Below are 13,123 nucleotides of genomic sequence, written 5' to 3'. Positions count from 1 at the left end.
CTAAACCTGAACATCTAAACCTGACGCTCTAAATCTGAACTTCTAAAATTGAACGTCTAAACCTGAACATCTAAACCTGAACTTCTAAAATTGAACTTCTAAAATTGAACATCTAAACCCGAACGTCTAAACCTGAACTTCTGAACCTGAAGGTCTAAACCTGAACTTCTGAACCTGAAGGTCTAAACCTGAACATCTGAACCTTTAACGTCTAAACCTGAACATCTAAACCTGACCCTCTGACCCTCTGCTGACTCTCCAGTTCCCTCCTTCTGCTCCTCCTGCTCCTCTGCTCCTCCTGCTCCTCCTCTGCAGCGACTCCTCCTGACAGACAGACAGAGAGAGCCGGGCCTGGACTGGACTGTAGGAAGTGATACTACCTTGGAGGGACTGCTAGCTCCTGCTATGCAGTTTGGGCTTAAACGGTCCATATGGTTCTCTACAGGCTACACAACAACACACACAGAGGCAATATAGACACAAGGACACACAACACAACACAGCACAACACAACACAACACAACACAAACACAAACACAAACACATGCACAAACACAGAAAAATAAAACATGGAATGAAAAGAAAACAATAAAAAATCTTTGATGAATATTTGGTGATAAACGGTGTAGCAGTGTAAAACAGGTGTGTGTGTGTGTGTGTGTCACATGCAGCAGTGAAGTGTCTGACAGTGATTATTACATAACAATATAAATAGAGAGCTGCAGACATCAGAGATAAGAGCGAACTGTCTGAGGAGTCAAAGCAAAGATAAGAGCTTTAAAAACTAGCAGCAGCTCAGTGTGAGTCTCAGAAAATCCATTTCCTTAGAATTTAAAAAGGCAGCATGTTTAACTGCACTATTTAAAAAAAATAAATAAAGAGGCACTTTTAATTTTGTTACTTAAGCAATATGTGATATTGCTTTTATGCAACAGTTTCAACAATTCCATCTAAGCATGGATAAATGTTTAAAACTCAATAAATGTGAAAAAGACACTTTAGTCGTTCTGTCTTGCAAAGCAGACTGGAGGAGATCATGAGGATCCTTTGCACATCGATTTTCGATTCAAAACGATTTGATTCCTAATGATTTCTGCTTCAGTCTATTGATTTTGAATCGAATCGTAGCCCCAAAACTCAGAATCAAATCTAATCGTGAGATAGTAAAAGATTCCCACCCCTAGTGTTTATGGACCCTCATTAATGATGATGGTGATGGTCAGTTTAACGAGCTCAGTGAATCATCAAGTGTCTGAAACAAACTGTGTGGGTTATTATGACTATTTTAAGGTTGTTTTAATGCACTTAGCACATTATTTATGTCTTACAGGTGCTGCTTTATGGACGAACTGTTGCTAAACCTCATGTTCTTCGGTGACAACGACGACAATAAAGTATTGTGACTCTTGTATCTTTGTGATGTGCTACACACTGCAAAAACTCAAAATCTTACCAAGAATATTTGTCTTATTTCTAGTTAAAATGTAATTTCTAGTCAAAACAAATCTAATTATACTAAAAATAAGACTCATCACATTAAAAAGTAGCTTGTTTTTAGACACTTTTTACTTATTTCATGCATATTTTCACTTGAAATAAGTAGAAAAATCTGATAGTGTAGCAAGTTTTTCTTTCTTATTACAAACATAAAAAACTTGCTTTCACTGGCAGATTTTTCTACTTATTTCAATTGAAAATTAGTTTGAAACAAGTGAAAATGATCTAAAAACAAGTTAATTTTTAGGTGATGAGTCTTATTTTAAGTGGAAAGAGATTAGTTTTGACTAGAAATGAGACATTTTGACAAGAAATAAGACAAATATTCTTGGAAAGATTTTGAGTTTTTACAGTGCAACAACAGAGATGAAATTAAAATATATATTGAACAGATTTAGTTCTGTTTCATATTTGCAGACATATTTCCTCTGATAAAGACGATGTTTCTTTGCTGCACGCCGCTCATTTAACGACTAAACATATTGAACTAATCAACTATTATCATGTGATTATTAGAACATTAAGCTCAGTTCAGTTTCAGTAGCTCCACTTATAACTTCATGACCTCTGATAATGAATGTTTTATGAACGACTGGGCCGAGGTGAACTAAATAAATAAACAAATGAGTGAATGAACAAAAGAACAAAGCCACAGTGTGGATATGAACTAAGACGGCGAGTGTTGAAGTGGAGGAAACACACACAGACTCATCTCACCTCACTCTGCTTCCTCTTCTTGGTGAAGATGTAACGGATCAACGTCTCCTGAAGAACTTCCTGTTTGACCAGGAAGTGCCACAGACGCCGGGCGGGAAACGACTGATGGTTCTTGGTCCTAGAGGAGAGAAAAATAAAATAAAATAAATTCACTTCATCACATCAAACCATTAAAGTCCATTAAAGGGATACGCCAACATTATTTTCCCCCGTGTCTTGCTTCACTCCCGAGTCCATGACCAGCAGATAGACACCATCCTTTCGACTGTGCGTGCAGTAACAAGGGAGATAGAGTCGTATCGCCGTAATTAGCTTAGCTCAAACACTGGAAGTGTATAGGTAGTGTTAGCCTGCCTCCACCTAAAGTCGCTAATTAGCTTAGCTCATACACTTCCAGTGTTTGAGCTAAGCTAATTAGCGACTTTAGGTAGGAGGCAGGCTAACACTACCCATACACAGTGTATGGGTAGTGTTAGCCTGCCTCCACCTAAAGTCATCAGAGAAACTCTTCAGCAACTCTAAACGGAAACCGGCGGGCCGATCTTGGTCTCAGAGCTGACAAAACTCTCCGGTAAGGCATCTTGAGCGGTCAAATGCCGCTAACGGGACCAGATCGGTCAAAACGGAGGGTTCAAGCGAAGACGCTTTATTTTGGTTTAAGCTAGCTACATCGAGGGTAGGTTAGCTTCCTATTTCAAAGTAAAAGCACAAATTCTATCGTCATGGTTTTCTGTATGTAAAGGGCAACGGGTGTTTTATTTTGTGAAAGTAACCGGAAGTGCGTTGGTCACAACGGCTAGCTTGAGTAGCGCCAAATTCGTCCCAACAAAATTGTAAACAGCTGGTATTTAGACAAATTAACGACACACTGCTGATCTAAACGGCTACTTTCTCTCCTAAACATGTTTGAAATGTGGATAAAGTGATATATTTACAGAGTTTAGAGCTAAAATGAAATCAGCTTCTGACTGCTGATTTCAGCTCATGTAGGAGGCAGGCTAACACTACCCATACACTTCCAGTGTTTGAGCTAAGCTAATTAGCAACTTTATGTGGAGGCAGGCTAACACTACCTATACACTTCCAGTGTTTGAGCTAAGCTAATTAGCGACTTTAGGTGGAGGCAGGCTAACACTACCCATTCACTTCCAGTGTTTGAGCTAAGCTAATTAGCAATTTTAGGTGGAGGCAGGCTAACACTACCCATACACTTCCAGCGTTTGAGCTAAGCTAATTACGGCGATACGGCTCTATCTCCATGGTTACTGCACGCACAGTCGAAAGGATGGTGTCTATCTGCTGGTCATGGACTCAGGAGTGAGGCAAGACATGAAAAAAAAAAAAAAAACCTCCTCTGGTTCAGGTTCAGGATCAGATTCTGATCTGTGATTAAAAGTACAGGAGTCAGAACATCACATTTAATGACTTGTGTTGTTGATGTTGATGTGTCTGTGTTATTGTGTGTGTGTGTGTGTGTGTGTGTGTATGTGTGTGTGTGTGTGTGTTGTTGTGTGTGTGTGTGTGGTGCTCCTCACTTGAAGGGTGTGTTGTCTGGCTCTAGCATGGCCTTGTGCCTCAGGATGGCCGGTCCTCCTCCGGCGCTCAGGTCCGTCGGGAACGTGTTGATGTAGTTGGGAGGCGGACCGTCGAACTTGTTCATGCGCTCGAGCAGAAGCTGCTCCCAGTTCTCCAGAGTCTTCAGCACGGCGTTGCCGAGGGGCGAGGTGACGGGCAGGTCTGTCACACACACACACACACTTAGGCCTGGACGACACGTATATGGATATTTATTTACGTAGATATTTTCGTTCTTGTTTTAAAAAGAAATCTCTGTCCACAACACAGAAATATCTCTGTCCATACGAAGAGGCAAAACTGAAAAGGATCGCCTCTGAAGCCTGAAACGCCACGCCCGGCCGCTAGGTGGCGATGAGCAAAATGTAAAATACCACAGGAGAAAAATTCTTGTGGAGTTGTAGTAAAAGGCAACTGGACTTCTCATCTTGTTTGAAGACGTTTCGCCCCTCATCCAAGAGGCTTCTTCAGTTCGGAACTTCTTCAAACAAGATAAGAAGTCCAGCTGCCTTTTACTACAACTCCACAAGAATAAGATGACCTGGATGACTGAGAACCTTCACGGACACACAGAAGAAGGACGTATTTTAAACCGTGGATGCTTGGGGCTATCCAGTAATATTCAAGGGGGCATTTGTGGGTCTGAGAAGTGAAGTCACTTCCGCGTTCAACAAACTGCAATCCCCTCTTCTTCCTCTGGGGGCTGGTGTCAGAAAGCAGCATTCTCCATAGACCCCCATGTTGCCAACTTTACATCCTCAATAAACATGTTAAAAGCCTGGTGTCAGAACGTTTTTTCGTCTCAATCGATAGTTTCTACCCCCACACACACTCTGAGGGGGGTGAATTTTTTTTTTAACTCTACCGTTTTACTGTTATTAGGTTAAAACTCTGGCCAATTAGGGCACGGAAACGTTGAGTGACAGGTCCGGAGCATAGACTGTAAGGCCAGTGGGAGGTTTCTCGACCGGTTGACCCGTTGAGTTTGCACCAAAATCCAACATGGCGCTGTTCAGGCCGCCATATTTGAGTCACAAAAACGACTCCCCATAACCAATGGGTGACGTCGCGGATGCTACGGCCATTCTTTTTACAGTCGATGGGGGCTATCCAGTAATATCGGGCGCAGCAGCAGACGCCTTTGCGTAGCGGTGGAGTGCAGCTGATGCAACAACGTTACGTTCATGTGTAGAGCTGAGATGAGACCTGAAAGAGCAGAGCACACGTAGATAGATAGCCCGGTACCATGGATGTATTATAATAGATCCATGCCCAGTAGGCTACATGTCGGCCATTGTTGTGGCGAACGGCTTGTCGCTAGGCGCTTGACGTCATGGCGTCAACACCAGCTCTGTTTAACATCGCTACACGGATCCACTCAATCCGTTATTTTTTTTTATTTCTCCACTTTTTTATCCGTTTAAAAATATCTCTGTTCATGTGAGTGAAATGGCCGTGTTGGTGTGGTTGAGAGGCCCAATGGACAGAAACATGTGCGTTTAGGAATATATCGTATTTGTGTAGTCCAGGCTTTAGATAAACAGACAGCAGCACAGAGCAGGTTGAATGATGAGGTGTTACCTGTGAAGTCGAGGCCGGTCAGCGGCAGGAAGTTCTTGACGTTGTGATGAGCCAGTTTGACCATGACGAGGCGGATCAGAGCCCAGCTACACACACACACACAGAGAGAGGAGGAGGTTAAACCTGAGGCAGCGGCTCCAGACCTGGACATGTGGCGGCGGAGCGAGGTCGAAGGTCAGAGGTCAGAGGTCGAAGGTGGTCCTACCTGTAGGAGTTGGGGTCCGAGTGCTCGGTGATCTGTGTGTCCGACAGGAAGGCGTCGTCGTCGTCTTCGTCGTCCTCCGCTCCGCTCTCGTCCGAGTCGCACAGAGCGTTGCTGTCGGAGAGCGGCAGGAAGGGCTGAGAGAGAGAGAGAGGGAGGAGGTAAAGATGGAGGAGGAGAAAGGAGGAGAGAGAGGGAGGGGGATGAAGACGGAGGAGATGAAAAAATGAGAAAGTGCAGGAAGAAGGAAACAGTGAAGCTCAGGGCCCAGTTGTTCAAAAGTTACCCAATCGTATTTTGAATAATGAATTGGATCAAATCTTGAAAACGGGTTGTTTCAAAACCAAAAACAGATTCTGAGATCGGATTAGATCACGTGATCCAGTTTTAGTTTTAATCTGGATCAAACCCTCAGTTTGTGTTGTTCAAAACCTTTTAGTTGGATCGGGAAAACTTTGATCCAAAAAAACAGGATTATTCTGATCCCAGCAGCTTGGTGGATTCAGGAACAAAATGCGATTTAAATTAAATTCAAACTGGTCAAATAGACAATATTTAGTATATATACATTTATTGATTTATATTTCATACCTAATTTTTAAACCATAACAATGATTAGTAAATAAAGTTAACCTTTGAATATTCCACAACTGAAAAACTTTTCCCCAAACTGAATTTAATGAAATATGAAGTTTGAATTTGAAACATATGGGGAAATATTCACAATTTCACTAATGTACTGTATATTTCCTTTTTTAATTTATTTCAATTGTAAATACAGAGACTGCTTGATGAAAAATGAACGTTGTGTTATTATCTCATAGCGTGGTGAATGTGCAGGTCACAACTTGTCCACCAGAGCGTTGTGGAGTTGTTGGATTGTGTATTTGATGAGTTTGATGAGGGAAACCAAGAAATCCCATAATGAGCCTCCGTAGTGTAGCTCTGAGCAGCTCACGGCTCTGCTCCGCCGTTCTAGAAATAGCTTGCACCGACAATTAAAGGCCCCATGCTGTGCACTGTAACGAACCTACTGCTAAGACTATAGGGATTATGGCAATGGGACAATTTGACAAAATGTTGACGGATTGATGTTGATTTTGCATGTTCACGGCCTAAAAGAGGTTTTACCTGAAAAAAAATACACAGTTCCATTGTTCGCTATAATATAATTTTTTCCAGCCCCTCAAAGTGCAGGAAAAACACAGTTTTTATTTGGACCTAACCAACTGCTGATCGGCGGGCGCTAACCCTGGGCGGAGGGATACGTGAGTTGGTTAGGTCCAGATAAACACTGTAATGTCATGTAAAACCTCTTTTAAAAAAAAAAGGGATTTCAAAATCTGGACAATTTTGATCCAGATTAAACCTTTTGAATCTCTCACCTTGGCTACGAAGTAGTCCCACATGCTGAGCTCTGGGGGGATGAACTTCTCCCTGTAGGCCGGTCTCTCTGCGGGGACAGGGGGGGGGTTGGCCGGCGTCTCCTTCACCGGACGCCCCGGGACCAGCATCCGCATGTTGAACCTCCGTCGGTACCGGTCCACGTCCTCCGCCGGGGGCTGGGGGGGCGCGGCTGGAGGGGGGGAGGAGGAGGAGGAGGAGGAGGAGGAGGAGGATGGTTAATCAGCAGCAGAGAAACGATGAAGATCAGGACAAAGATCAACAGGAAGTGATGAAGCAGCTGCTCGTCCTGCTCCGTCTGCAGAGTCACAGCACACACACACACACACACACACACACACACACACACACACACACGCTGCAAAAACTCAAAATCTTTCCAAGAATATTTGTCTTATTTCTTGTCAAAATGTCTAATTTCTAGTCAAAACTAATCTCTTTCCTCTTAAAATAAGACTCATCACCTAAAAATGAACTTGTTTTTAGATCATTTTCACTTGTTTCAAACACATTTTCACTTGAAATAAGTAGAAAAATCTGCCAGTGGAAGCAAGTTTTTTATGCTTTTGTGTAATAAGAAAGAAAAACTTGCTCCACTATCAGATTTTTCTACTTAAAGGGCAACTTCGGTTTTTTTCAACCTGGGCCCTGTTTTCATATGTTTTTCTGTAGATGTGAGTGATGGATAATATTTTTTTTGAGGTGGCTCCAGTATTGAGCCGGGCAGGCAGCCTGCAGCCCAGCTGATGCTCTTGCATGGGGCAAGTGGCTCCCGTCAAAGTTCGCCGTAAACGAGCATTTTTTTCAAACTGACAGGCTCAGATAGTTACAATGAATGTCCGACAACATACTAGAAAGGAGAAATTAACGTATTCAGGGTTTTTTCTGGCCAAAATTTGGGTTGAGGCGGCCGCGGGGATACGTATCTCTCCCTCCGGTCAAACGCCCCGTCCTGATCCACATCCACTGCAAAGTAAAGGTGCCGCCAGCTGTAATAGTGTAACATCCGCGTTTTTACAGCTGATTTTAGGATGAAACTCTGAACATAAATAATAAATTACCATGGAGATCTATCCACGTTAAACAGCCACCTTTGTAGCAGTAGCTGCAGCTCTCCGTCTCCGTCTCCTTCTCTCTCTACGCTCTGTGCCGGTGGGGTGTGTTTACACTCAGCACCAGGTTTGAACGGAGCGGTGTCTATGAGCCCCAATGAGCCCCGCCCCCGCAGGCACACAAGCAAGCCGCGCAACGGTCTGGCCCGGAGCTGAAATCAAACACACCCCTCCTGCTGCGGTCGAGTTGAACCAGTTGAAAACAGCGCCGCTGAGCTTCCATACCGTAGCCTACATTGAGTTTCAATCAAGATTCCAGCGCGGGGGCTGACAATTTCAGCGAGGCCGTGCCGACCACAGGGTCTGGTATGTTGTCGGACACTCATTGTAACTATCTGGGCCTGTCAGTTTGAAAAAAATGCCTGTTTATACCGCGAACTTTGACGGGAGCCACTTGCCCCATGTAAGAGCGTTAGCTGGGCTGCAGGCTGCCTGCCGGGCTCAATACTGGAGCCACCTCAATAAAAGTATTATCCATCACTCACATATACAGAAAAACATATGAAAACAGGACCCAGGTTGAAAAAAACCGAAGTTGCCCTTTAATTCAAGTGAAAATCTGCTTGAAAAAAGTAAAAAGTGTCTAAAAACAAGCTGCTTTTTAGGTGATGAGTCTTATTTTAAGTGGAATGAGATTTGTTTTGACTAGAAATAAGACAAATATTCTTGGTAAGATTTTGAGTTTTTGTAGTGCACACACACACACACACACATGGAGATCAATACAACACAACACAGTTGGAGAGAAGATGCACAAACAGTGAGGGTGAAGCTGACAGCAAGACACACACACACAGACACACAAACCTGCACCGTTATCCTGGACGACGACGACAACTATCTCTGACACAACGAGACAAGACACACACAGACAAGACAGTGCAGTTAGACACACACACAGCAAACATTTGATGTAGAGTGTGTGACACAGGATACACACAGAGGACACATCAAACATCAACAACAACAACAACAAGGATGATGATGAACTGAGCTTCAAAGCGTTTCATTTCATTTCATTTCATTTCATTTCATTTCATTTCATTTTTCTTTATTCTTTAGTTTCTGCAGCCGCTGAAGGAGGCAAACACACGATGGAGAGCGACCGACAGTGAACGCACAACGCAGCATGTTGTGTTTAAAGATGGCCCTTCGTTAGTGGATGATGAAGAGGAGGATGAAGAAGAGGCTTCACACTCTTCTGCTCTGACTCTGCCTCAGTCTGAACAGCAGCTCGTATCTAACACACTGTGTCCTGATCCACAGCTTCCACACGTCTCCGTCTGCGTCATTCAGTGCATTTCCCAGCATGCAATGCACTCACCAGGTCTATTTTTGCCAGCACTCGCAGTTCACATCAATATATCAACGTAGACTGAATCGTCCCAAACAGGAAGTCAAATAAATTTCAAAATAAAACACAATAATGGACAAACTCTCGACTGTAAAATCGTCACTTTGTCACTTAATGTTTTTCCGGCCAAAGAACTTCACTCTCGCCTCCTCCCCCCTTGAATTCACCGGGAGAGGAAAAAAAACACGATTTCTGATTGGGCTTCTCGTTGATGTCAAAGCCGGAAAGTAACTTAAAGTAACTGTTTAGATCTGTAACTGTTTAGATCTGTAGAGCTGCTCGACCGGCCAACCTCCGTCGTCATCCCGGGGGAGAAAACCATCGCTAATTAACTTACCCGCAGGTTTTTAGAGGTTTACCACCAGCAGGTTAACTTCTTTTTAGGAGATAAATGTTGGTCTCATTGATGAAATCTAACACCTGCATCAGTAGGGTTAGTTAGTTTGAATTAAAAGTGAAGCTTCATGTGTGTATTCCTGTGTGTATCTACCTCAGGGCTCTGTAGCCTATACATACAGAAATCACCACATTAACATCAATAAATTAATGTTTTACAATGAACACATCAGTCTGCATTACATTTATTTCATTTAAAGCAGAAGTAAGTGATATATTTGTGTTAATATAAGTCTTAAATAGTTATATCTTCCGACAGCAATCACTTACATAGAGTGTTTGGACTGAAACACGGGTCTGTCAGTCACTCTGCTCTGCTCTGAGTCGAGGAGAAAACATTTATCGTATCCTACAGTTTTTATCCAATGAGGAGAGAGAACGGCATGCAGGGCTGTGTGTGCAGCCAAGGAACGCCGTGAATGTGGCGACGTAGGGACGAGGACTGTTATGGTGCGTTCAAGGAAACTCGTATTTTTCCGACCGTGAAGTCGTACCAGTTCGATCTGGTACGAGTTCACCGGTCAGAAGTTACGAGTGGCCGTTATAGTGACTTTCACCGGTAAAACAGGTCGGAGAAACACGAGTGGGTTGCCTGGAACGCTACAAAGTCGTAAGTTGTGACTTGAAGCTGTAATTTACGATTTCAAAAGCCTGCCTGGAACGCAGCATTAGCGAAAACGACCGGATCACTCACTTCTGCTTTAAGTTATCCACCTTTTTCCGAACGTCAAAAACGTAAGCCGGTTTTGCTCTTCTGGTGGAATTTTATGTTTACGTCTCCATGGTTTCAGTAGTCGCGGTAAATGCATGGATTCATGGACCCCCGCTCAGCACCTCAAGATTGCGTATTTTTCTCGCAAGAGCAAAATTGGCTACACAAATAGGGCTAAATCAAGGTGAATGTTGCATATTATCACTCAGAAATGTGCATATCGATATCGATATCTGATCGGTGCATCCCAGGATGGATCGGAGGGTTTTGGTTCTGTCGGTCAGAGCTGAACCACGACGACGTAGACGGAGACGTAGACGGAGTAGTGTGGACTCTGACTTCACATCTAAACCTCTGACAGTCACAGGAGCTTCTATCAGCATCTGTGATCTACACACACAGACAGGACTAGTAATATATATATGTATGTACTAGTGGACTAGTGGGGGGGGGCATGGGGGGGTTGTACCTGGTTTAGTCTCAGAGTCAGAGTCAGACTGAGGCTGCTGCTCTCTGGACTCTGGACTGTCCTGTCTGGGTCCAACAGAGGCTTCAGTGGCACAGCAGAGACGACACAATGAGATGAGTTACAACATGTGCATGCAATGCAGAACACACACACACACACAGACACACACACAAACACACACCTACACACACACACAGCTGTGGACTTCTTATACACTGCAAAAACTCAAAATCTTACCAAGAATATTTGTCTTATTTCTAGTCAAAACAAATCTCATTCTACTTAAAATAAGACTCATCACATTAAAAAGCAGCTTGTTTTTAGACACTTTTTACTTCTTTCAAGCAGATTTTCACTTGAAATAAGTAGAAAAATCTGATAGTGGAGCAAGTTTTTCTTTCTTATTACAAGCACAAAAAACTTGCTTTCACTGGCAGATTTTTCTACTTACTGTATGTCAAGTGAAAATTAGTTTGAAACAAGTGAAAATGATCTAAAAACAAGTTAATTTTTAGGCGATGAGTCTTATTTTAAGTGGAAAGAGATTAGTTTTGACTAGAAATGAGACATTTTGACAAGAAATAAGACAAATATTCTTGGAAAGATTTTGGGTTTTTGCAGTGCACGCACACACACACCTACACACACAGCTGTGGGTTTGTCATAACACCGAACACACACACACACAGAACCGTCCTCATAGCACTAGTGACTGGCTGCTGGTCTGGAATGGGGCATTCAGTGTTAAAGCATTTCGCACCAAACCAAATGCAAAAACCTGCACGAGAACCAAACAAACCATGCACTGCAATCCTGCAAACCAGCAAACCAGCAAACCAGCACCGCAATCCACCGCCAGCGGCCCCGTTACTCACAGCCGCCGGCCCCCGCCGCCCTGGGGAGGGAGGAGGAGGGAGGAGGAGGAGGAAGAGGATGAGGAGGAAGGGGGGGTCGTTTGGGAGCAGTGGGGTTTGGGCTGAGGCTGCTCTGCTCTGGTCTTCCTGTCTGGACTTGAGGCTCCTCTGGCCTGGCTGCCTCAAAGTCAGCTGGCACTGGGACACAGGGCAGAGGCAACACTCACACAACTCAACACACCGACACGACACCGACACGACACAGCAGCAGCACGACGCCACTGAACTGTATCTGTAGGTTCATATCTGTGGACTAATGTGAGCCACAGGGAGCTTCAGATCAACGAGTGGAGGAAGAAAACAACAAGAGGAGGAGGATGATGATGAAGGCAGAAGGAGGACGAACATCCAGAGAGGTGCCGAGTGCAAACCTACAAAATAAGGACAAGCAATCTGCACACTGCATGGTTTTTAGCAGGCAAAGTTTAAAGGGATAGTTCAACTTTTTTTTTTTCATGTCTTGCCTCACTCCCGAGTCCATGACCAGCAGATAGACACCATCCTTTCGACTGTGCGTGCAGTAACAAGGGAGATAGAGCCGTATCGCCATAATTAGCTTAGCTCAAACACTGGAAGTGTATAGGTAGTGTTAGCCTGCCTCCTACCTAAAGTCGCTAATTAGCTTAGCTCAAACACTGGAAGTGTATAGGTAGTGTTAGCCTGCCTCCACCTAAAGTCGCTAATTAGCTTAGCTCAAACACTGGAAGTGTATAGGTAGTGTTAGCCTGCCTCCACCTAAAGTTGCTAATTAGCTTAGCTCAAACACTGGAAGTGTATGGGTAGTGTTAGCCTGCCTCCACCTAAAGTCATCAGAGAAACTCTTCAGCAACTCTAAACGGAAACCGGCGGGCCGATCTTGGTCTCAGAGCTGACAAAACTCTCCGGTAAGGCATCTTGAGCGGTCAAATGCCGCTAACGGGACGAGATCGGTCAAAACGGAGGGTTCAAGCAAAGACGCTTTATTTTGGTTCAAGCTAGCTACATCGAGGGTAGGTTAGCTTCCTGTTTCAAAGTAAAAGCACAAATTCTATCGTCATGGTTTTCTGTATGTAAAGGGAAACGGGTGTTTTATTTTGTGAAAGTAACCGGAAGTGCGTTGGTCACAACGGCTAGCTTGAGTAGCGCCGAATTCATCCCAACAAAATTGTAAACAGCTGGAATTTAGACAAATTAACGACACACTGCTGATC

At 43.8% G+C, this 13,123-nt stretch overlaps 1 protein-coding gene across 1 annotated transcript in view; it reads right to left on the bottom strand.

Annotated features, from left to right (window-relative positions):
• Positions 1-13,123, bottom strand: part of dmxl2 (Dmx-like 2) — a 102,116-nt gene that overhangs the window by 16,375 nt on the left and 72,618 nt on the right. The window contains exons 38-43 of the mRNA XM_083997445.1: positions 6,958-7,148; positions 5,576-5,709; positions 5,371-5,456; positions 3,750-3,951; positions 2,215-2,332; positions 381-446 (exon numbers count right to left, since the gene is read on the bottom strand). Coding sequence (XP_083853571.1) covers positions 381-446; positions 2,215-2,332; positions 3,750-3,951; positions 5,371-5,456; positions 5,576-5,709; positions 6,958-7,148 — 797 coding nt within the window. The remainder of the gene's footprint in view (positions 1-380; positions 447-2,214; positions 2,333-3,749; positions 3,952-5,370; positions 5,457-5,575; positions 5,710-6,957; positions 7,149-13,123) is intronic.

This window comes from Trachurus trachurus, assembly GCF_905171665.1.
Source record: "Trachurus trachurus genome assembly, chromosome: 3".
In the NCBI taxonomy this organism is placed as follows: domain Eukaryota; kingdom Metazoa; phylum Chordata; class Actinopteri; order Carangiformes; family Carangidae; genus Trachurus; species Trachurus trachurus.
The sequence above is the reverse complement of the archived record's forward strand: the minus strand, read 5'-3'. Positions and strand labels throughout refer to the sequence as shown.